Below are 22,889 nucleotides of genomic sequence, written 5' to 3' on the forward strand. Positions count from 1 at the left end.
GACCGAAGGTTACCGAAGAGAAAACAGATGATGGTTCCAATGCCGGAGAGATTGTCGAACGGAAGAGCCATAGAAGTTCCGTAGTGTGAAGGTATTTCGGCTACTTCAAGTCTGACAAAAAACAGAGTAGCGTGCACTGTAAATTGTGCCGAAAGCAAGTCTGGAAATACAATAAACTGGTGCGTGCGCTACGTCCACATGTACCCGGGTATTTTTGAAAACGCAGATTTTTCTATGCGTTTGCACCTTTCGTCCACACGTACAGCGTTTTTGGTCACTGAAAACGAAGATTTTTGAAAACTCAGTTTTTGCCTTTACGTGTGGACTAGAAAAACGGAGAAAACGCAGCGTCAAAGGTGTGCGCATTTTTTGACGTCACACTGTGCGCCACGTTATTGTTTCGGTGAAATGAATTTCTACAATACTGTTACTGTTAATTCTACTCTCTGCAGTGTTTAAATGCTTACATATACACACAGTTACTGTCCGTCCACACATACGACTCGGTTCTGCTTCTATGCCCCAGCTTTGTTTACTTGTTCCCACCGAGGCTTCTAGACTTCTGATTGGCCAACATTTCTGCACGGTTAGGAATCTAGCTCCACCTGCTGCTTTGGCATGTTCATAGCAGCGTTTTCCTTCATTTCTCCCTTTATGTGTGGACGGGATTATTTTTTAAAACGAAAACGGAAAATCTCCGTTTTCAAAAATAATAATAATGATGGATTGGATTTATATAGCGCTTTTCAAGGCACCTAAAGCGCTTTACAATACCACTATTCATTCACTCTCACATTCATACACTTGTGGAGCTAAGCTACAGTTGTAGCCACAGCTGCCCTGGGGCAGACTGACAGAAGCGAGGCTGCCATATCGCGCCATCGGCCCCTCTGGCCATCACCAGTAGGCAAGTAGGGTAAAGTGTCTTGCCCAAGGACACAACGACCAGGACAGAGAGCCCAGGGATCGAACCGGCGACCTTCCGGTTACAGATGCGATTCCCAACCCCCTGAGCCACGGTCGCCCCTACATACCCGTGTATGTGTGGACGTAGCCTCAGTCTCTGACCGGAAGCGCTAATTCGTCATTCGGCTTTTGTCAGACTAAAGTAACTGTTAAAACTGTTTGAAAAGCTAAGCTATACAACAAGGAGAGATTGAGAATTTCCTTTTGGTTCTCAGTTTATTTGATATTGATAAAAGTTAATCAATTTTGTCTGTTCTTCTGTAAAACAAACTAAGCTTTATTTTTAGAATTAATATTTTGTTTCTAAGTGGAATTGACAATTTAGTAGTCTGTTTCGTTTGTTCTATTTTAAAACTTAAACGCTTTAGCGACTGCCTTTTGTGTAGTTTGCAATATTTGCCTTTATTTATCTGAAAAAGTCTCATGTTCCTTAAGTACATCTTCCCTGTTGAACTTATTATGGGAAATAAATATTTAAATAAAAACAAGCTGCTGATTATTTCACATTTTACTTGTGAGCAACGGCACATTTAAATCTTACAAATATAGTTATTTGGGTTATATCGTGATAGATATCGTTATCGCCTGAAATGAAAAAAACATATCGTGATATGAAAAAATCTTATATCGCCCAGCTCTACTTGTCAGATATCTGAACCACCTGAACTGGGTCCATTAAATGTGGAGGAGTAGGGCCTCTACTCTGAGCCCCTCTTGAATGACTGAACTCACTCAATCTCTCAGAGAGAGGCCAGCTACTTTTCAGAGAAAGCTCATTTCTGTCGTTTGCATCTTAGGTATCGTCACTACTCAAAAGTGGTGACCAAATTCACGTAGTGGTCAAACTGTGTAACATCAACACTCATACCATGGCTGAAGGGCGTTTCTCCCTTCTCTTCCTTACTTTTTACATTTGCATTTATCTGTGGTTATAAATGCAGATGCAGCTGACTGATGATTTTAAACTAGTGTGCACCACTAGGAAATCTGACCTTCTAATGCACGTGTCACAGATATCAAAGCTGACGACGTAACTTACATTGGTTGTGTGTGGGAGCCTTCTCTGGTGATAACGCCTTCTTTGTCCATCAGCATTTGTCTGAATGTGCTTACTTTCTGTCGGATTTCTTCTTCTGTGTACCTGAGGATAAGAAAACACAACAGTTAACAGAGAAGCAAACACATGTTCATCAGTAATCCGCAGCTTTAAATAGCGGGTTCAGCAGTCAGCGAACAAGGATGAATCTGAATTCTTCTCAGTGTTAACCAGAGTCTATGTGAAGGTCTGTGAACAGTGACACGGCAGCCTTTAATAACAGCACCGATTGCAGCAGAGGAACTGGCAAAACTAACTGTTATCTGTCATAACTGCCAGAAGCTCGCGTAGGAGGCGTGTCGTGCCCCGCTATCACACAGAGTCAGAAAAAATGGCAAAGGCTGTCTTCTGACTGCATCCTGACCAAAAATTACACTCAGCCAAATTATGCACATTCTGATGATTCACTGTCAACCTCTCTGGTCCCAGGCGGGCCAGTACTGCATGTTTTATTCTGCAAGTGAGCACCGGGACTCGCAACTGAGCTGAGAGTAACTGCAAGCAGCTTGTGGAGCTCTCTATCAGCTGACACAGACAGAATAATGAGGATCTCTGCAGAGGCACAGAAAAATCAATTACTGTCTCGGTCATATTGTAGATTTGTATTCATATTTTTTAATCTAACATATTTGGCTTTTTTTTTTTTAGATGGCTGTGGCTGTTAGTAGGGGCAAAAGAAGAGGAGCAAAAGGATCAGTGCTGTAATGACGCTCTAATTTCATTGTGAATGTAACAATACAAAATGCACAGAGTAAATCAGAAAGGCAAAACTGTTTATGCATACAGCTTTAGGCTACATCCTCCCAGTCTGTAAATTTCACAAGCAGCAGCCACAGTAGCACTACAGGCTGCCTCTGTAGGAGCAGTGACAGCTCTACAGTGGAGACAGTAATAATTCAACTAGCCTATCTGAACAAGTCCCGTTTTAATCTACAGATACTCATAGATCAGCCGTGCAAGAACATGTGCTTGACAGGACATGGCTTCTTAATTTCACTGCGCGCCGAAGCCCATCTCCCGGTAAATTCACACCAACTTCTAAACCATCTCCAAGTTCAGCTTGGGCTGTGGTAATGAGCTGTAATGAGTTATAGAGCCAGAGAGAAGGTTGGAGGTGGGAGTGAAAAGGGAGAGAATTAATAAAGCTGTGAAATGGTGGCCGAGAGCCAAACATCACAGAGGAAGACTGACTGGGACCCACTTGTATTAATAAGCAACTATAATGTTTATGTCACGTTGAACAATGAAAGAGATCCAGCACTGTGCTCACACAGAAATCCACCGAGATTTACCACACAGCTAAAAACACAGATACTTGCCTTGACCGTAAAACTGCATTCATTGTGTCTTTGAATCTAAACCTACTGGTGTGTGGTGTTTTCATATTTGGTGATTGGCCAATTAGAGCAGGGCGATATTGCCAAAAAAATGTATCACGATATATATTTGAAAATTTGCGATAACGATATAACTGACGATATAATTGATGCGAGACAAAATACAACTCCACAACATTACTAGCACAAAAAGACAATCTTCCATTTATTTTCACTTAAACAAGAAGCTGGTTTTTATGTACATTAAAGCTTTATAAAAATGTAACAGTGCAAATGCAAATTCCTTGCTGAAAGTTTAACCAAAAGGCATTTCCAGTAGAAATGGGCTGACATATCCTGAGCATAACCATGTATAATATCCACTGAAGTTAAAAAGAGGTGCTTTGCAACATTAAACTGCAGTGTGCAGTACGTATTTTTCGGACCATAAGGTGCACGGGATTATAAGGCACATTAAGTGAAACAAAGCAGTCAGATAAATCAAACTTTAGCAAACTCATTCTTCTTGCTTCCTCCACTTCTGTACCATTGGTTCATTAATGTTGAATTCTCTGGCAGCTGCTCTATTCCCATGTTGTTGCAGTATATTAATGACTAACCTCGTATTGTGGATGGATTATCTCAGTTGTTCTCCTGACTGAAGTTTGGTCCGTTTACAGCATCCTGCCATGCGATTGCATTTGTCTCTAACTATCAGGAACCTTAACGTTAACTTTTATAAGTGGAAAAGTGTTAAGTGTTCGTCCTCCAGCTTCACCGTTTATGTTATGCTAACGTAGCTGTGTCGCTAGCGATCACGTAGCACATCATTATATACCAGCTAGCCCAACTTCAGTAACCCTACAAACGTCACTGCTGTTTAGTTTCCTGTCTTCATTTATGTTGGAAGTGAAAGCAGAGCTGTACGTTTGAATTTTTTCAGAAATCTCTCAGTCAGAACATGCAATATCATGCTTAGGTAACTAGCGAGCTAACTTCCGCTAGCTTCCTGTTAACTTCTAACTCCGTTAAATGTAAAAAATTTTGTTTTCATGGATGCCTGGAAGTTAAACTTCATAGTTACACCTGGTAAAGCAGCAATGCTGATCGTTTTATTAAAGATGAAAGAATTTAGACAGTTTTTAACTCTCAGTGATGCTGCAGTGTTCGTTTGACCTGAAGTATACGGAGTTTAGGACCCAGATTACTCCCAGATTTAAGAGCATCTTAGTCTGACAAATACGACAATAACGACGGCCGCTTGCATGTTCTGCAAAAAAATGTGCTTTGTCGTGTATCTGACGGACAAACACCAAACCAGTTCCACATCACTGAAGTTGCACCATTTTTACAAACCAATTCTGGTTCATCTGTTTCACTCAACAATCGGCCATGTGCGTATGAAAACAAAGGCACTGCACATGTGCGTTTTACTCATATTCTATCGCGATATTTAATTTTCCTATCGTTGTCTAACATTATACCTGTCACGGTCTGCAGTAGTGATGGTAAATTTGATTCTTTTTACTGAATCGAGTGTTAATGAGTCACTCACCAAAGTGAATCGGGAGTTTTGAGTCATTTGATTCACTGAGTCAGTTGACCAGAGAGTGCAAAAATTTTACATTTTCACTCAAACTTAATTTGTTTCCCTTTTCATGTAAATCCCACTGCTAAGATGGATGATTAAAAAAAAACAAAAAACTATTTTGTAGAGAAAAAAAGAGCAAAAACATTTCTAAAATTAAGCAATTTCCTATCAAAATTGCTTAATAAACATTTATTTTGTTTATTTGTATTTTATTAGTATTTTCCTTAAGTGTGTCAATTATATATTTTCTTATCTAAATGTCCACTGCGCTGTGAGCCAGGGGGCGGTAATACGCCTTAACATTGGTTGCCAACCAAGAAGAAGAAGAAGCTGTGAGCCAGGAGGGAGGGGGTGAATGAGTGATTCGTTCGCTCGCTCTATGATTCAGCACAGGAGGGAGGGGGTGAGTGAGTGAGTGATTCGTTCGCTCACTCCTTGATTCAGCACAGGAGGGAGGGGGTTAGTGAGTCCTGAGTGATTCGTTCGCTCTTTGATTCAGCACAGGAGGGAGGGGGTTAGTGAGTGAGTGAGTGATTCGTTCGCTCTATGATTCAGCACAGGAGGGAGGGGGTGAGCGAGTCCTGAGTGATTCGCTTATGCTTATGATTCAGCACAGGAAGGGAGGGGGTGAGTAGCTCAAATGTGTTGTTAGCATGTTAGCAGCGCGATGCTACTCTGAACCGAGGAGCTATTTTCTTGATGTGAGCTTCTACTCAGGGTTTTTTCTGCCAGTTCAGGGCAGAAATGCTTTTGTTACGAAACTGGCTGTTGTTTTCCCCCCCACAATTTTAATTATAAGCTAGATATATTTCTACTAATGGAATTAGTTTGCTAACAGCAACAGGGACGAGTCAGTGAGTCAGTTGGGCTTGTGAATCATGATTCACGAGTCAGTAAAGTGATTCTCGAGTATTGAACGATTCGTTCACGAATCGAACATCACTAGTCTGCAGAGACAGGCCGTGCGGTGGTGTGTGTAATGGACCCAGGTGCGTACACAAGTGAGTAGACGGGAGTGAACTTAACAGAAAGCAAGCCTTTATTATGGCTGAAGACAAAGTGTACAAACAAAGCAGGGATAGCGTGACTAGACTATAACTAAACTGGGAAAACTAATACTGTGACAAACTAAGAAAACTCAGAGACTATGATGGTCACTGCAAAGACTGACCGTGAAAACATGGTGGTGCAAATGAATACAGAAGATACATGGAACTCAAATACTGGGTCGCTTGACCCCAGACCATGACAATACCGGTATTACCATGAACGGTATAATATGGCCCAGCCCTACGGCCAATTAGTGCTAAGTAACAGACTAATAAAATACTAGAATTTCAATCCTGAAATCTAAAGGACAACCTTCCTGCAGATGGTCTGTACCACACTGCAAGCCATAATAATTGTAAGATAATGCTCCAAAAGGCACCAGCAGCACAAAGATAATAGATTCAAAGATTCAAGATTCAAAGTGTTTATTGTAATGTGTACAGAAGAAATAGCATTTCTCTGTGCAATGAAATTCTTCCTTTGCTGTCCATACACAAATGCCAAGTTGGGTAGAGTTGAAGCAACAAGATAAATAAGGATAAAATAAGACAAGACATTACGATAAAAAAGATTTAAAAAAAAAGCATAAAAATAATGAAAGATAAATAAATAATTACAAAAATAAGTAAGTAAAGACAAGTGAGGTATGTGCAAATTGCAATTGTGGTAGGTCAGCTGTTCAAGAGTCTGATAGCAGTGGGGAAGGAGTTGTTGAGCCGGGCCGTTCTGGATTTCACACGTCTAAACCTTCATCTCGAGGGCAGAAGTGTGAACAGTCCGTGTTGAGGGTATGTGGGGTCTTTGAGGATGGAGGCAGCTCAATAGAAATCAATAGATTAATTGATTTCAATTAGAATAAGTGAAGCCTACCAGTAATCAGTTTCAACCTCCTGTGATGGCACAGGAAATCAAACCAGCCACGTCCCTAACCAGCCTTAGGAAGTCACTGTGGAGTGGAAATATGGACATTACTTTTATTTTATTGTATGAAAGGATGAGAGAGAGATGGTAGCACAGAAACTACGCCCAGTACAGAAACAATAGCATTATGCTGGCATCAGAGCTTTGGCTCTTTGCAATCATCTGCACAGGTGATCATATAGCTGTGGATGCCAAAACGAGCCTGAACTTCAACAGGTAACAGAAGCAGTGATGAGTAGTCAGGCTTCAAACCTTCATATATGTATCCTCATTAGGAAACTAAGACGACAATGTGCCTCAGGCCATTCCTAAGGTTTTTTCTCCAGTGAATAATTAAGTAACGTAGTGCATTAGTTTTAAGAAAAGTAATGGGTGATGTGTAATACAATATTTATTTTAGTAATGATGTCAAATCGAAAAGAGCCAGCTGAGGAGGTTCGGGCATCTGACAAGGATGCCTCCTGGACGCCTCCTGGGTGAGGTGTTCTGGGCATGTTCCACTGGGAGGAGGCCCCGGGGCAGACCCAGGACACGCTGGAGTGATTATATCTCTCGGCTGGCCTGGGAACGCCTTGGTGTTCCCCCGGATAGGCTAGAGGAGGTGGCTAGGGAGAGGGAGGTCTGGGCTTCTCTGGTTAGGCTGCTGCCCCCGCGAACCGGCCCCGGATAAAGCGGAAAAAGATGGATCGATGGATGGATGGATGGATGATGCCAACATTGTTGGCCTACCTATCTTTGTATGCAACATATTGATATTTTATCATTCTTCTCATGTTTGTGTGCAAGAAAGCAAATAAGCGCATTTCAAAAACATAATACCATCCCTGCTGCAGGAGTTTACAAAAATCATAATTTGCACCAATGAAAGCTGTTAGATCAGTGTATTTAAAATCTAAAAATAAAATTTCAAAGGAGCTTTCGTAGAGTTTCAGCATGCCGATACATCAGAATTTTTTGTAAGTTTGAACACTGATATTGGCTGATACAATAAAGGGATGGTACAAACTGTGGTATGACTTACGACTTTCTGCAGTTGCATGCATTCATTAATCCACACAGAAATCACAGAATAAAATAGGTAATATTTTTTCTTTCTGTTTGAAGCTGAATGCAATCCAGTGGTATTTGTCACTGTTTATAGACTGTTAATGTATAACTGAAGACATAAGATAACAAAGCACAATATATAAATAAAACAGGGTAAAAAAAAACACCTAAAAGGTGTGAGCCGAAGTAAAAGGGTAGAGATAGCGCTTTAAGTTTGGCTTTAAAAGTATTAACATTCTCTGCTGTCCTCAGGTCTTCCATTAGAAATTTTTTTTATTTTTTACAGTGGATGGATGGATGGATGGACCTCAGTAACAGAAATAGGTTCATCTTTGCCTCAAATGCATCTTGTGGCAGAACCATTTTCCCAAACTGGATTGTAAAAGGATTCAGTGGCTCATTTCAGCGTGGAAACAGCATTAATCAGATGAGTGTTTGCGTTCTCAGATTAAATATAGCTGCCAACGCCATGTATTCTGAGCCACTTGCTATCAGTGCCCTGATGGTGCGGAGAATGAGATTAGGAAAAGTGCGATGGAGAGCTGAAATAGCTGGAAGATGGCCCAGCAGAGAAGAAGCCATTCGGTGTGACAGCGCCATCAGGTCCTGCTGTACGGCAATCTGTCAACCCAGCAGCTGTCAACACAGCACAATGGAGGCCACAAAGATACAGTTTATATTCATGGCTTTCCATTCATGGCTCCGGATCCATCACCATACATTAGCCACTACGTGACAACTCTACAGCGGTCCCAGTGTTCTCCCAGCTGTCTGCTGCAGATCGAAGAAGAGTGTATAAGCGTGGTGGGGGGAGTGAATGTGTGCTAGCCCAAAAAGAGGCCACAGCCAAAGTAAGCCATTCTCCTTCATATTGTGCTGATCATATTGGTGATGGTGACTGATGCTACTCAGGTACCTTAGCTTAAGCAATAAAATAATAGTTTGAACTCATCAAGCTGAAGTGCTTAATGACATACAGTACTGTGCAAAAGTCTTGACCTACCTTACATTTCTTTATATTTTGCTACCAAGGAGCAGGTCTTTTTTTGAAATTGCCTTTGAGCCCATAAACAGGAAACAGAAAAAAGTCTGAGGATTGGACTGGATAACTTCTCACAACTGTACATACTATGTAACTCCATTTATTTTTGCATGTTTCAATAAATCGTTTTACCTATTTCCAATTTTTCTAGTAAAATATAAAGAAATGAAAAACCTGCAGACCCTCTGCTTCCCTTTCTGCCCCCCCCCCCCCCCCCCCCCACCCCACCCCACCTTCTCTTTCCTCCTGCTGAATTGCTCTATTCTGAAGCTCAGTGCAGCTTCACAGTATGAAGCACAGCAAAGGCAATGTTTGATCGGTCTAGCTTACAAACCAAAGTCTGAGAGTGTGTACACAGCAGTGGTGATGCTTTAACAAAGAGCCTGAGATTTTAGAAGTAGGGGCTTGCAGAATCTCAGACAGCACCTGAATCACACAGCACCTGAATCCCTCCTGGAAACTAGTGAGTGGTGGGCGCTTAAAGAAAGAAGTTAAAAACTCCTTTTTAAATTACCAGACTTCTGTGCTGCATTTCAAGAGACAGACAAAAATCTATTGTGAGCTCAGATCAATCAGTGTAAACAGCTACTTACTAGATATTACTAGATGTTTGTCAAAAGCTTTTAGACTGAAACAACACATTCCTTCTCTCTACACACAATTAGCCCTTCTTGCAGCTGTGAAGGTGTAGCTAATTTCTTCCTCACACACCATCTGTTCTGACACAGTGCTGAGCAATGGCTGGTCACTCCCAGCCAGGCTGAGCAACACGGAATTCAAATGACTGTTTAACTGAGCATGTCGCTTGTGTATTTTCATCTCTCTGCATATATGAATATGAGGTGAGACCGTCCAGGAGCCAGTTAGCCAAGTTGATGCAAACGAAGGCCATCTAGTGAAGGCCCATTGCCTATGGCAGACCTTCCCAAAGTGTGGGAACTGCCCCCCTGCAGAGCCATTGCAGGGGGGGGGGGGGGGGGGGGCGTGGTATGAAAAGGGAAAAAAAAGGGAAAAAAAGCGCTTGGACACTGCTAGCATAATGGACAGGTTTTTGACGGGGCTCCCACAGAAACGCAAAGCAGGAGATGAAGCATCGCTGAATATGTTTCCAAACCAACTTCATTCTAAGCCAAAGACTAGAAAATATGGTGAAGCATATCTTCCCTTTGGCTTCACCTGCACAAGTGCCAAAGTAGGTCTCCCCTGCAGAATTGATTTTCCCTTCGTCGGGAGCACGGGCTGGGCTCTTCAAATCACGGACAAACAGTATCCCACATTCTTGATTTTTAGTTCACAAACACTTGTTATAATAACTAACTACTCCTGACATTTTGGAGATGTTAGCTCTTTATACTGTAAAATTAAACTGGGATAAAAATAATATCAGGCTGATCCTGCCACGATTTGTTCCCCCGGTTGTGAGAGTTGAATGTGAGTAGGGATGGGTATCGTTTAGGTTTTATCCGATACCGGTGCCAAATCGGTACTTTTGAAACGGTGCCGGTGCTTAAACGGTGCTCGAACCGGTGCTTAAAGAATGGAGAACACAAACTTTGTCCAAAAACCTCTCATGTTCAGCTGGTTTTTTTTGTAAAAAGATAACAATGTGTGCCTTTTCTGCAGCTATGTGGCATATATGGCATCACTCTTGGCTGGAAGCAGTGCTTAAACAATGGAAAAAACACAAACTTTGTCCAAAAACCTCTCATGTTTAACTGTTTCCCTCTTTTTCTTTGGTCATTTTAGCCTTTTTGGCCAGGGTGAAGGGAGTATCTGCCATCAAACAAGAAGACAGCCGCATGTAGCTATGATGATGTTTGCTAGTTCACCTTACATGCATTAATGTAATAACGTGGTTAGCCTACTCAACGTAAATTACATACGAACAACATGAAGCTACTCATGCAGAGAAGAACGGCTGCTGCTGCATCATCATCCTCCTCCTGCTACACTGGCAGGGCTAGGGGCCAGGACTCTATTCTTCGGGTTTTTGGGGGATGTTGCTCCGGGTCCGATAACTGGCAACCCACCTGACGTGCACGGTGTGAGGTCTCGCAGCAAGCTATCAAATATGGCGCATTTCTCGGCTTTTAAAAAAAACGCTATGCGTCGCCAGCTGTTTAATCGGATTCTTGGTGTGACCTCCTTTGACAGTATCACAGTATCAGCTTAAAGCACTTGTTGCAGGCTGCTGAGTTTGCATATTTTGCTGTGAAGTACAGCCAGACTTTTGACCGCTTCGCCTTGGACATTTTTAATCTGTAGCTCTGCTCTAACTGAACGTACGTACCTGGCCCCGCCTACTATCCTCGGAAACGTAAAATGATTGGCTAGAAGTGTATCACAGCTCAGGGAAAAAAAAGCACCGAAATAAAGCACCGAAATGTGCGCTGCTTTTCGGTCTGGTTACTACCGTTTATGTCAGAACCGGTGCCATCATGGCACCGGACACCGGTACCCATCCCTAAATGTGAGAGTGAATGAATAGTGGCATTGTAAAGCGCTTTGGGTGCCTTGAAAAGCGCTATATAAATCCAATCCATTATTATTATTATTATTACTGTTAATCTGAATATCTGCCATTCTGCAATTCTTCTCATGTAAACAATAACGTGGCGCACAGCGTGACGTGAAAAAAGGCACATATCTTTGACGTTGACAAACTCTGTATTCCTTGTCCACACGTGCACGTAAAAAAGGAGTTTTAAAAAATCTCAGTTTTCTGTGATTCAAAACGGCATTAACATGTGGACGAAAGGTCCAAACCATAGAAACAGCTGCGTTTTCAAAAATACCCGTGGACATAGCATAAAAGAGTTAGTAGTTTATCTTCTTACTACCTGTAATTTATTGCAGATTACTTGTATTTACTTAATTGTTTACTAAATGTTTGAGGTGCGAAATAAACCGCAGTGGAGCAAAATATGGGTGTGTGTGGTTACAGGATGTGTTTGGGCGTGCATGTGTGTGTGTGTGTGTGTGGGGGGGGGGGGGGGGGGGGGGGACATTTTTCTTGTAAAACAAAGGGGGGCCTGGCAAAAAAAGTTTGGGAACCCCTGGCCTATGGCATGCAAACTTCCAGTGATTTGGGCGGAAACAGACAGGGGACATCGATCAGAGCGAGAGGCCTGCCCGCCACCCAGCAATAAAAAAATCACCACGATTAAAGATCTTGATTAGAGTGATTAAACAGCTCTGAGCACTTACAGATTTCACTCATTAACTCACGTTCCTGGAAAATGAATAGCTCTGGCCCCTAGACTGTCCTTATGTTGATAGTCATCGATTTGATGAGGAGTGCCTTTGCGTGAAGTGCCCGTGTTCTCATTCCTGACTGCTGGCAATGTCTCCGACTTTGTTATCTGAAGAGCTTTTCTCTACAAGTCGTCCCCAGGTGCTGCTATATGCCTATGAAACTTTTCAGCCATCAATTCTGATGCAAAGCTACAGAAAAAAAAGCGATGCCAGTGTAGTTAGTAAGATTGAATGGCTCTGGGAACATGGGAAACCAAACCTGAACACCCCCACATTTCTATTTCAGGGGTAGAATTAAAATGACCTACGGAGTGCCACAGTGAAATAGTTTAACTCTCAAGTGGAGAGAGGCTTTTCAATTGATGCTCTCTGCAGCCATAAATTTTCTGTTAGATAACAGATTTAACATAAACCAGAGAGAATGGGCAGCAAAGAACAAGTACACCTTTTTCCCACTTTATAAAGATGCCCTCTTCACCTCCTCCACAGTGTAAGCAGCTCAATGGCTGGAGCAGCACAATCCACCATTTCTGATTGCTCATCTTCTCCTTTCTACAACAACAGGTTTTGAAGTTGTTTTGTCTAGCACAGACCTTCTTTATTGCCTTGAGAGCCCCTCTTGTTACAATTTATAAAATGGGCCATTCACCCTGAGATGTTTTCCCATCCAGTGTTTTTTTTTTTTTTGGTCTTCCAGGACACACACTTATCGTCTTGTGTCTTATGACGCAGGCTTTGGCTTGCAGGAAAAGCTCCATCAGAGCAGAGAGAGATAATTATTTGCTCTGGCCTCAAAGGCTCTGAGAGAAGCTCTCTTAATAAGATCTGGGCTGCTCACATCTCTTGCAATTAAAAAAGTGTCACTGTAGATGTTACATCACAATGGAAGCAGCCAAAACGCTCCAAGTTCGCTCTCAGCTAATATAAAGCTTCCTCTTCTTACTGTTCTGCCTTGGGTCACTTGTATGCCTGTATCAACATATAATACTCAAATTTAGCTGTGTTGTTCCTTATGTTGTTTATGTTGGACCAGACCTCTCTACTTGACTTTAAAACAGATATTCATTTTTCAATACACAAGCGCATCTATTGTTTCTGCTTGGCGAAGCGGTAAGACATATTTCTTGCACCGGCATCTTGGTGCATGCACAAGCCTAGCACACACTTTCAACGTTATCTTGGTGTCTCTCAACATTCATATGTACTGACACATATATGGAGCTTGGAGCTCCTGTGTGGGTTTTTTGGGTGTGTGTGTGTGACCATGTAGTTTGAGTGAAGCCTGTGAAGAGAGCTCATTAAAGGCTCAGACACCACAGGAGTTCAAACCATGCATGATTATTATGCCTCGGTTAGCATGGAAAAACACCCCTGAAATAGAGTCTGGACCCTTGCATACAGAGCAGCCACTGTGATCAAAATCATTCAGCCAGGCGTATTATTATGTGGCACCTAGAGCTGATTAGAAGTAGACACTACGCATTAGTTTGACATATTCAGTACATCAATATTCTTTGATGGGAGACGGATGGGATGCTGATAGAGCTTAAGTTATGTTCTATCGCCTACAGGAGCTACTCTAACAGACCGTGCCTCTTGTGCTCTTCCAGACATATGTCACATATATGATATATGTAACCTCTAGCCCATCTCATATACATGAAAAGGCGATGCACCATGCAGTGATGGAGCACTCAATGTACCAATAAATGCGAGATGCTGCCAAGCCTTGGGTAGCTAAATGAATGCACTCGCTGAGCCTGTCTAATTGGCTCCCGGGGTGAGGCCATCACTCACGACAGACCATTTATCCTGGGTTTATCTTCGGAGAGGAGCTGGGGGGCTGTGCGGAAAGGGAGGAGGGGAGTGTCTTGCCATGTGCTGGCAAAGCTAGGGAAATGGGATGGGGGGTGCTGCCATCCAACCTTCCCCTGAGCCTAATCCTTCACCCCGTCCTCAGTCAAAACCAGGATTCGAGGGTGACGTGGCTTAAATCCACTACAAATGAAAACAGACTCCAGCCACCATCTTAATTGTGTCTAATGCCTGGCATTGCTCTGCCTCTCTATCCCTGTGTTTCATCCCCTGCTCTATCCCTTAATCCTGCACACACGCTCTCTCATTTAAAGAGGCACATTAGAAATTGGAGAGGCACGGGTAGCTGTGCTGAGCCAAGCTGCCAAATGGGATTCTCCTTTGATTATAGCTTAACAAGATGAGTTGAGTCCATCCAGGGCTTGCTTTAACACTCAGCTGAGTGGTCGCCATCCTTCATGTGCGACCGTGTGCCAGCCGAGGCCGTGCAGTCAGACGAGCACAGTGGAGCCCGTCAGTGCGAATGTCTTGTCTCCTTGCGTGCTGTCATCATTTGCCAAGCTGCTGCGTGCCACTACACCACTCCAGTAGACATTGTGGCTCTTTTCTCAAACTGGGACCTATTACATCTTCTCCAGGCCAGGAGATGAGTAGACCTTGACAGATGGCAAGTGTGTAACCCCCTCTGTCTATCCTCAGTAGCTGTCCTTCAGCTTCATCAATCTGCTGTGGCTTTACTATTACCCTACAGACTTAATGAGACCTCGCAGGCTGACAAGAGCAGTTACGCTCAGGGAACGAGGGACGAGCACAAAAATGAGTGGCAGTACAATCCAGCTTCACCTTAAAAAAAATAAAAATAAAAACCACCCAGTGCATTGATTTAATTCATGTAAATACTTAGCCAGATAAAAGATTCCTCACTCTAGCATTCAAATGTGCCTGCCACCTCTCATATCAACACTAAGCCCCCCCAAAAAAACAAAAAACAAAAAATCCCTCTCTAATTCGATTGCCTTTCATTCAATTGGATCACTCACCCCTAATACATCATGGATTAGTCAGCTTTCTGTAAATGACAAATGTGATGTGAGTAAAGTGTCACGAGGTATCAGTGGGAAAGTGAGTTTTCTCTGCACTGACACAGGATCACAGAGCTCATCATTAATTATGGTCTCGCCTGGAGTTTGGCTGCGAGCTGTAGTTATTCAAGCAGCAGTGTGCATGTGTGTACAGTATGTGTGTGCGTGTGTGAGCAAACACGCCAGGGAGAAGCACTGAGATTGTTGATAAGGGCTGTCTGCCATCTCTACAGTTTCCATGGTTCTTCCTAACTTTTGCTGGATGCTAATGAAATGGACTCGGCTGGGCTGTCCTGCGTTCTGAGCTAACTATCCCTATGGCTGTAACACATTTAGCTGAGTAAAATTCAACTCAGTGGCAACATTGGGAAGCAGAAATGGGTGGGTGATTGAATTGCTACATCTCTATGGCTGTATCCCAATTCAGGGTCTGCAGCCTAAAAGTACGCAGCCTTAACGGCCCACAAGGGCCGCGTACTCAAAGACCGCTAAGGCCGGAAGTGCGAGGCTTGTAAAATGGGACGGTCTAGCCTCCGTCGCGCTGCCCAGGTTGCCTAGCAACGATGATACTAACAGCTGGAAACGTTTCATACAGCTTTGTTTGACAGAAATGAAGGAGAAAATCTTTTGTTCATTTGTTTGTTTGTTTCTACATGAGCTTTGATCATTCTCTGTAAGATTAAGGTCAGCTATTGGACGGCGTATATTTTAAAGTAAAGGCTTTAAAACCAAGTTAGTACAAACGTCACTAATGTCACATAACTTTGCCGACATGTGGCCAACAGTAATGTTTTAATGGTCTTTCTTATTAAACATTTGCACATAAATAAGTGACATAATATTCAGTACTTACTCAAAGTTTACTCTTCGGGCGCCCCTCATCCGCCGTTTTTTTCCGGCAAAATTATCCACACCCAGCGCTATGCATTCTGGGATATGTTGGGCCACGAAGTCTACACCACCACATCCTTAAAATTCAGGGAAATGAAGGACACATTTGAGGCCGCATTTCGAGCAGCCCTTGAATTGGGACAACCTTCGTCGCGTCGCTGTGACATAATCGGCCTTAAAATGCGGCCCATAAGGCTGCAGACCCTGAATTGGGATGCAGCCTATATGCATGCATGATTACCTTCCCTAACTAACTCCCACTGTTGGCTTGGGAACAGTGTACAATCCCCTGGCACCCATGACAAGGCCCTTCAACACCTCCCTGTGTCTCCACAGGCACCCAACCAGAAATCAGGAGACCTTAAAGCAAATACATGATTCTTCGCTGGGCTGCTAATTGTTAATGCTGCCAATTATGTTAACTGGGGCACCCGGCCAATCAGGAAGCACCCAGGTCCTGCACCCTGAACCCTTCTTATGCCAAGAAACAGTTATCTTTAGCTCTAGCTTTAGAGGTTTCAGAGCAACCTCTTACAAGAAGGACTGCAGTTTAATTCAGTGTCTCACAATAATGCCTGTTTTAAAAATGAGAATAAAAGAATAATATGATTCAATTGTGTCACGACAGAGCACTGTGACTGATAACATTTCCAAAGCATGCTGATAAAAGTATAAAAACACATTGTTATGCACCATTTCCTCACAAAAACACAGCTCCTTAAGTTTACTCCACTCTTCCAGAGAGAATAGTTTTTTTTTCATCCTCCCAATATTATGATGAAAATGACTTCTGGCAGGTTACGGTGTCTGAATGTAATGTTCTGGTGCAGCTTGTGAACTCAGCACCCCTACAGGTACATACCTGTCAATGTCAGGCTCTGTGCTACACAAAAGCCTTTATGGCTTGCACTCCAACCAGCATCCCAATAACTGCATTGTGAAAAACAGATAAACAACTACCGTTTCTCTGAAAAAGGTAATGTCAGTTGACATCAAAACCCAAGAGCAACTCTTTTTTTTCCATCCGACTTGCCTACGCAAGCATTTCAGATTGGACTCTAGTTTGAATACACATGCATCACATGTGGGCTTCCTTACAAAGCCAAACACAACCTTTCGCTCAGCTGAATCAAGAGCAGTTCCACTTTTATTTGTGCGTTTAGCTCACAAAATTGTCTCCCATGATTTAGAAGACATAGCTCATATTGCCAACCTGCTGCCAGCATATCGAGTCAAATTACAGGACTTGGAAAAAAATAGCAGCCAAGAACAAGAGCAGCTAAGTACTGTTGCAGAAATAATAAAGAAATGCTTCAACACGAAGGGAGATAATTTAAAAAAAGAAAACTTGGATCAATATAGATTGCTGGATTCAAGGGGTAAGGCTTCAGCCACACAGGCCTAGAGACCTCTTGGCAATCTCTGCTCTTGGTCTTAAAAAATTAATTTGTTTTAAATTTCAGCCATTAGTAAGAAAATTGTCCAAGAAAAACATGTATTGAGCTGAAAATAAAATATCAACTACATTGTAGTATTCTCCCATCTAATAGCTCTATGATATTTTTTGCCCCCAGTCACAAAGACCTAGCAACCAGGTGGTGAGTGCATAACAACCGTAACTAGGGAAAAATTATATTTATATTGGTTGGCAAGTGACTGCTGCCTTTCACAAATTAGTTTGCTCATAAGGAGATTGCCGCAGTTGCCTGCAGTTTGCATTAAAGATGGCAACGTTCCGACAAACACTAACTGGCCAATGAGCACTAAGCTAACTGACCAATGAGCAGTAGTAAAACTTGAAAAAAGTGCAATGCAAGCTGGAAGTGGAAACAATTTTCCCTCAAAGTCAAAGTTGTGCCTTACCACTGAAACTGTAACTCTTCTGCAGGTAATATTTTAGTTTGACTTCAACAGATGGCTTCCTTGGGGAATTTTCTTACTAACGACTGAACCTTCTAACAAATAAGCCCAGTGCAAATCAATAGACCAAATATTAAACTTCTCTTTGATTAGGTTTAGATTGAGTTATTTCTTTATTAATGCAACTTTGTAAATGCTTAAGGCACTGTAAGCCTAGCAAATCAGCTCCCAGTCTAGTTTAATAAATCTAGTTGCCTCGACAACTCTGGTTTTATTCATGCTACACATGTGACTAACTATGAATGCAAGCACATTCTTACCCGTAACCTTATTTATTTAACCTTATTTCTATCTTCTGTTTTGTAATCTGTGTAATCTGTGCTGTCTAAAAATTACTTTAGTGTTAACCATGGCAACCTAAACTTACTCAGCTCTTCAAATAACTTAAAAAAGGTCTCCAAACAAATTAAATTATAAATAAAGGACTATAATAATATAACACTCAGGACTATCATTGTACCCTATATAATCATTCCCTCAGGGTCAATAATCAAGTTATTTTCGACCAACTTAGTACTGTTATCTTATCTGTTGTTTTTTTACTATTTGTTCTTTACTTACCCTTGCTCCTCCATCATCTCTTGGAGCTCCATACATTTGAGCTCCACCCTCCTCTTCCTCTCATGGTCCAGAATTTCTCTGTGGGGCTTCTTCACCAGGACAGGCTCTGCTTTGGGCTCCTCCTCCTCCTCCTTAACTGACTGCCCCTCTTCAGTTTTAGCTTGCAGCACTGTAGTTGCAGTTGGCCCTCCAGATCCTACAGCTGTTCCCGCTCCTGCTCCAGGGACAACCGGCTGGGCCAAACCGTTTGCACCATCTTTCGGAGACAGCACCCTTGTTGCATCATACATGATTACTGAATCTGTCGAGACAGAGATGAAGAGACCAAAGGTTAACGGAGAGAGGGGATGAGAGAAGCTGTCACTTGTGGGTCTCACTCACATTAATCATTTAATGTCAGATCTTTCCCTTGTTTTGGGAGGTTCTCACTCAGTGGGAGTAATCTTTATACATTTAGTAAAAAAAAATCCCCATCAAAGACCATTTTGTACCCATCTCTAAATGTTGTCAGTACATCACACTATCTGAACCAGCAGTAAGCCACAAACATTCTGAAACTGAAAGGTGAGCGCTTCATTTGATGTTAATATCTTTGGACAGGCTGCAGCATTTCTGCCTGAACTGAGCAGTACGATTGCACACACTCGCACCAATATACTGCACCCACGCACATACACACACAATTTGGATCTTGGGTACATGTGGACATGCACAGCCAGAGACAGAACTGGAAGTAACTTCAGCTCTGTGAGTCAACAACTAAGTAGTGCCTAAAGGCAGGTTAGGAGACAGAGTGCTTCCTCTTCTACACTCTCGTATCTAGTGGAGCAAACTAAAGCTGTAAACTGTAAAGGTCATATAAAAACCATATGACGTGACAAGGAAAAAACAATGGGAGCAATAAGCATACTTAAAGACAGAAATGAGTGACAAAGGTTAGTGTGAGAAGAAACTCAATGCCCTGTTTGATTTTGACTTCCTTAATCTTTTCTCTTTCTGCCTCATTTACTCATGAAATGGTGAGAATGTCATTTTGTTAATAAAAAAGCATCTGGTGGAAGTGTTGTGTGGACTGGACTCTGATTAAGACAGACTGTTCTTTTAAGGCCAGTGCTGAGCGCACGGGAAGTGTGGAAGGGCTTATAGCGTGCCCGCGAACTTAAGCTCCTCTCCCTCTACAACTAATGACTTCATTTTTCAGTGCGGAGGCACAGAAGGCCGGCTGAGGCACTTCATCACTGCCACACATTGAGGACTCAAGACAGGTTGATACTGAAGCTGGATGGACAGACTCTCAGAGCTACAGTCACAAGCCATTCCCTTTTCTTTTATCTAATCACAGGGAGTGTGCGAACAAGCTAATGCTGTGCCGTCTCACGCTTTTGTGCATTTGAGCTGCTCCTGGTAGTCTTTGACTGGTTAATAGGGATGTGCTTGTGTTCTGGAGTGCCGTGTGCTGGTAAACAAGCCGTGGATGTGTGCGGCTCTCGGGTGACAGAACAGGTGGCAGGACAGCAGGAGGCATCATCTCTGAATCTATTATACAGTAAATCAGCGCTTGATATTCCATGACAGTAATCTCTCATCTACACACGCTCACCTGCAGAAGATGGTAAGGAGAAAAGCTCTCATCTTTAAAAAGGGTGTTTAAAATGACATTCAGGCAGACAGCAGCAACACACAACTGGTGAAAAGACAGGAATATGTGATATATGAATCACTCTGTGAATAACAGACAGTTCATTTAGATGTGAAATGAAATGTAGCTTAATGTGCGTGTATTTGTGTGCTTACAGAGAAATTTACATTCATGCATCCCACAGATTCAACAAAAGCACAAGCAAGAACTCACATGCACTTATGGAACATTAAATTTAAAGGACTTAATTATTAAATGACAAGAGAAAAATGAAGCAACCCGCATCTTAAGTAAAAAAATGTGCCGTTTATGTTAATTTGCATAGCTCTTTGGCTACAAAGAGAGCAGGGTTGTGGGTTTGGAGATGCACTTAGGGGAGAACTATGGATAACGCCATACGTGCTGTAGACTGTGTAAAAAAGATAGACGCTGCCACTGTGAGGTCTTGATTTGAAGCCTTGAGCTGAAGAATCACTATTTTTGTGTTTTGAAAGCAGATGTTATAAAAAAGGTGGATCAGACTGAGAAATACAGGGGTTAGGGTTAGACCACACTAAAGTATACCCTGCTTTATTGTGACCACAAATTACAAATCATATCCCATCATATGATATTTAACAGGACTTGAATCTAGTAGTTGGGATCATAACCTAAGCGGTACGATTATTTTCTTGTAGGACTGGAGTTCTTTTTGCTCCCAGAGAATCCACACCCTGTGGATCATTAAAATTCCCCATCAGCTTCTCTTCTCTCTCATATACAGTCTGTGGCTTATTCTGGAAGTCCTGTCTTGGCCTACAAGAGATCCACGAGCCCTCCCCATAAATGTCACAACATGCACACATCCCAACATTAAAGGCAGGCTCATTCACAGCAAGGTTAAATGAAATGATAACATCTGAAAATCAGAGCAAAAGGACCCTCCCATTCCAAATTAAATTCTTCACCAGATGTAGAGCCTGGCCCACATCTGTCGTTACGTTAAACTGGAGCCTCCTCATTATATTAATGCATCATTCCTTTTTTCCCGGGGAGATGGGATGGGCAGAGAATCTGTTTTCTTTCAAGTTAAAACAACTAAATTATTTAATTGTGTGATAAAAAGAAAAAGTCAGAGCAGAAAGGGAGACTTGTCATTGAGCCGATAAGGCGCACAGCTAATTGTGTGCGAGTCCTCTGCAGGGACTGAAGGTTATCTCTAGCTGCTGTATTAATGCTGGCACTGACCTCTTCTGCTATTATTGCAAAGGCGTATAAGACTGTCACATCCCGACAAACACTGTCTGTAATTAGTCATGTGCTAAGTGAAGTTGTTTAGCCGCAAGCACAAAGCGCCGCCATCAATTATTTCAAATCCCAAACAGATTAACACACACTTGGACATTCAATACTCTGCTCCAGAGCCTGTGACTCGTGCCATTTCTTTAGAAAGAGAAGAAAGAAGGCTGCACTGCTGTGTCCTTAACTTCTGTCAGTGGTTTTCCTGTGCTGTCTGCTTGATTGGACCTTGCCGCTGGGGAGGCCTCTGCTGTGTCTATACTGCAGCCTGTCTTCTGCTAACATTATGCAACATGGCATTCTCCAGTCCTCTAGTCTTATAGTATACGACAGCGTATCACTTGTAAACATCGGTGCCAAGGTTGCACATCTAATCTTGGACACTTTTAAACCCGATCCTTCCTTGCCGCCAGAGATTCTACGCGGCGCGGAGAACAACAAAGGACGGGCCGCTCATCCGAGGCGCAGAACAAAGAAGCGCCGAGGGAAACGCGCTGGCATTAGGAATAGACTGAGACAGCAGGCACATCGCGCACCACTGCCCAGCATCCTACTGGCCAATGTACAATCCATGGAGGACAAGCTCGATGACCTAAGAGCAAGGGTCACCTTCCAACGTGACATGAGGGACTGCAACATTCTGTGCTTCACGGAGACATGGCTGACCCCCACCGTGCCGGACCAGGCTGTAACTCCGTCGGATTCATTCTTTGTGCTCCGCGCGGACAGAACGGCAGAGTCAAACAAAACCAAAGGTGGAGGAATGTGTTTCATGGTAAACAGAAAGTGGTGTGATGCCAGGAGCATTTCTACTCTTTCCAGCGGCTGCTCGCCACATCTGGAGTTCCTGAGCATTAAGTGCCGCCCTTTCTATCTGCCCCGTGAGTTCACCTCAGTCATCGCCACGGTGGTCTACATCCCACCCCAAGCGGACACAGGTATGGCTTTGTCCGAATTACATGATGTGCTGAGCTCGCTTCAAAACAAGGACCCGGGCGCAGCCCTCATTGTAGCAGGAGACTTTAATAAAGCGAACCTCAGACAAGTCATGCCAAACTTTTACCAGCATGTCTCGTGTCCAACGAGAGGGGATCGTATTTTGGATCACTGCTACACGCCATACAAGCAGGGCTACAAAGCTGTCTCACACCTGGCTTTTGGGAAGTCTGACCACAACGCCATCTTCCTCATTCCCCAGTATAAACAAAACATACGGCGGGAAGACGTGACCACGAGGGAGGTAAAACGGTGGACTGCCCAATCAGAAGCTACGCTACAGGACGCACTCAACGACGGCGACTGGGACATGTTCAGAGCATGCGCAGTCGACATCATCGAGTTTACGGAAGTAGCAGTACATCGCGGAGCATGACGTCCGAGCGGCATTAAGGAGTTTCAACTCCTCACTGCAGGCATGTC

The 22,889-nt window shown here is 42.9% G+C and overlaps 1 protein-coding gene across 6 annotated transcripts in view; it reads right to left on the bottom strand.

The window, feature by feature from the left end:
* The window catches only part of srrm3 (serine/arginine repetitive matrix 3), a 148,093-nt gene that overhangs the window by 48,800 nt on the left and 76,404 nt on the right, over positions 1-22,889 (bottom strand). For all 6 annotated transcript variants that reach the window (XM_086309770.1, XM_086309769.1, XM_086309768.1 and 3 more), the window contains 2 exons: positions 18,554-18,854; positions 2,006-2,107 (listed from right to left, as the gene is read on the bottom strand). In XM_086309770.1, coding sequence (XP_086165896.1) covers positions 2,006-2,107; positions 18,554-18,843 — 392 coding nt within the window. In that variant the 5' untranslated portion in view covers positions 18,844-18,854. The remainder of the gene's footprint in view (positions 1-2,005; positions 2,108-18,553; positions 18,855-22,889) is intronic.

Source organism: Aulonocara sp. 'chitande type north' Nkhata Bay, linkage group LG10 (genome assembly GCF_057382095.1).
Source record: "Aulonocara sp. 'chitande type north' Nkhata Bay isolate Kocher_YH1m ecotype deep benthic linkage group LG10, A_spYH_male_GT1.1, whole genome shotgun sequence".
Classification (NCBI taxonomy): Eukaryota; Metazoa; Chordata; class Actinopteri; order Cichliformes; family Cichlidae; genus Aulonocara; species Aulonocara sp. 'chitande type north' Nkhata Bay.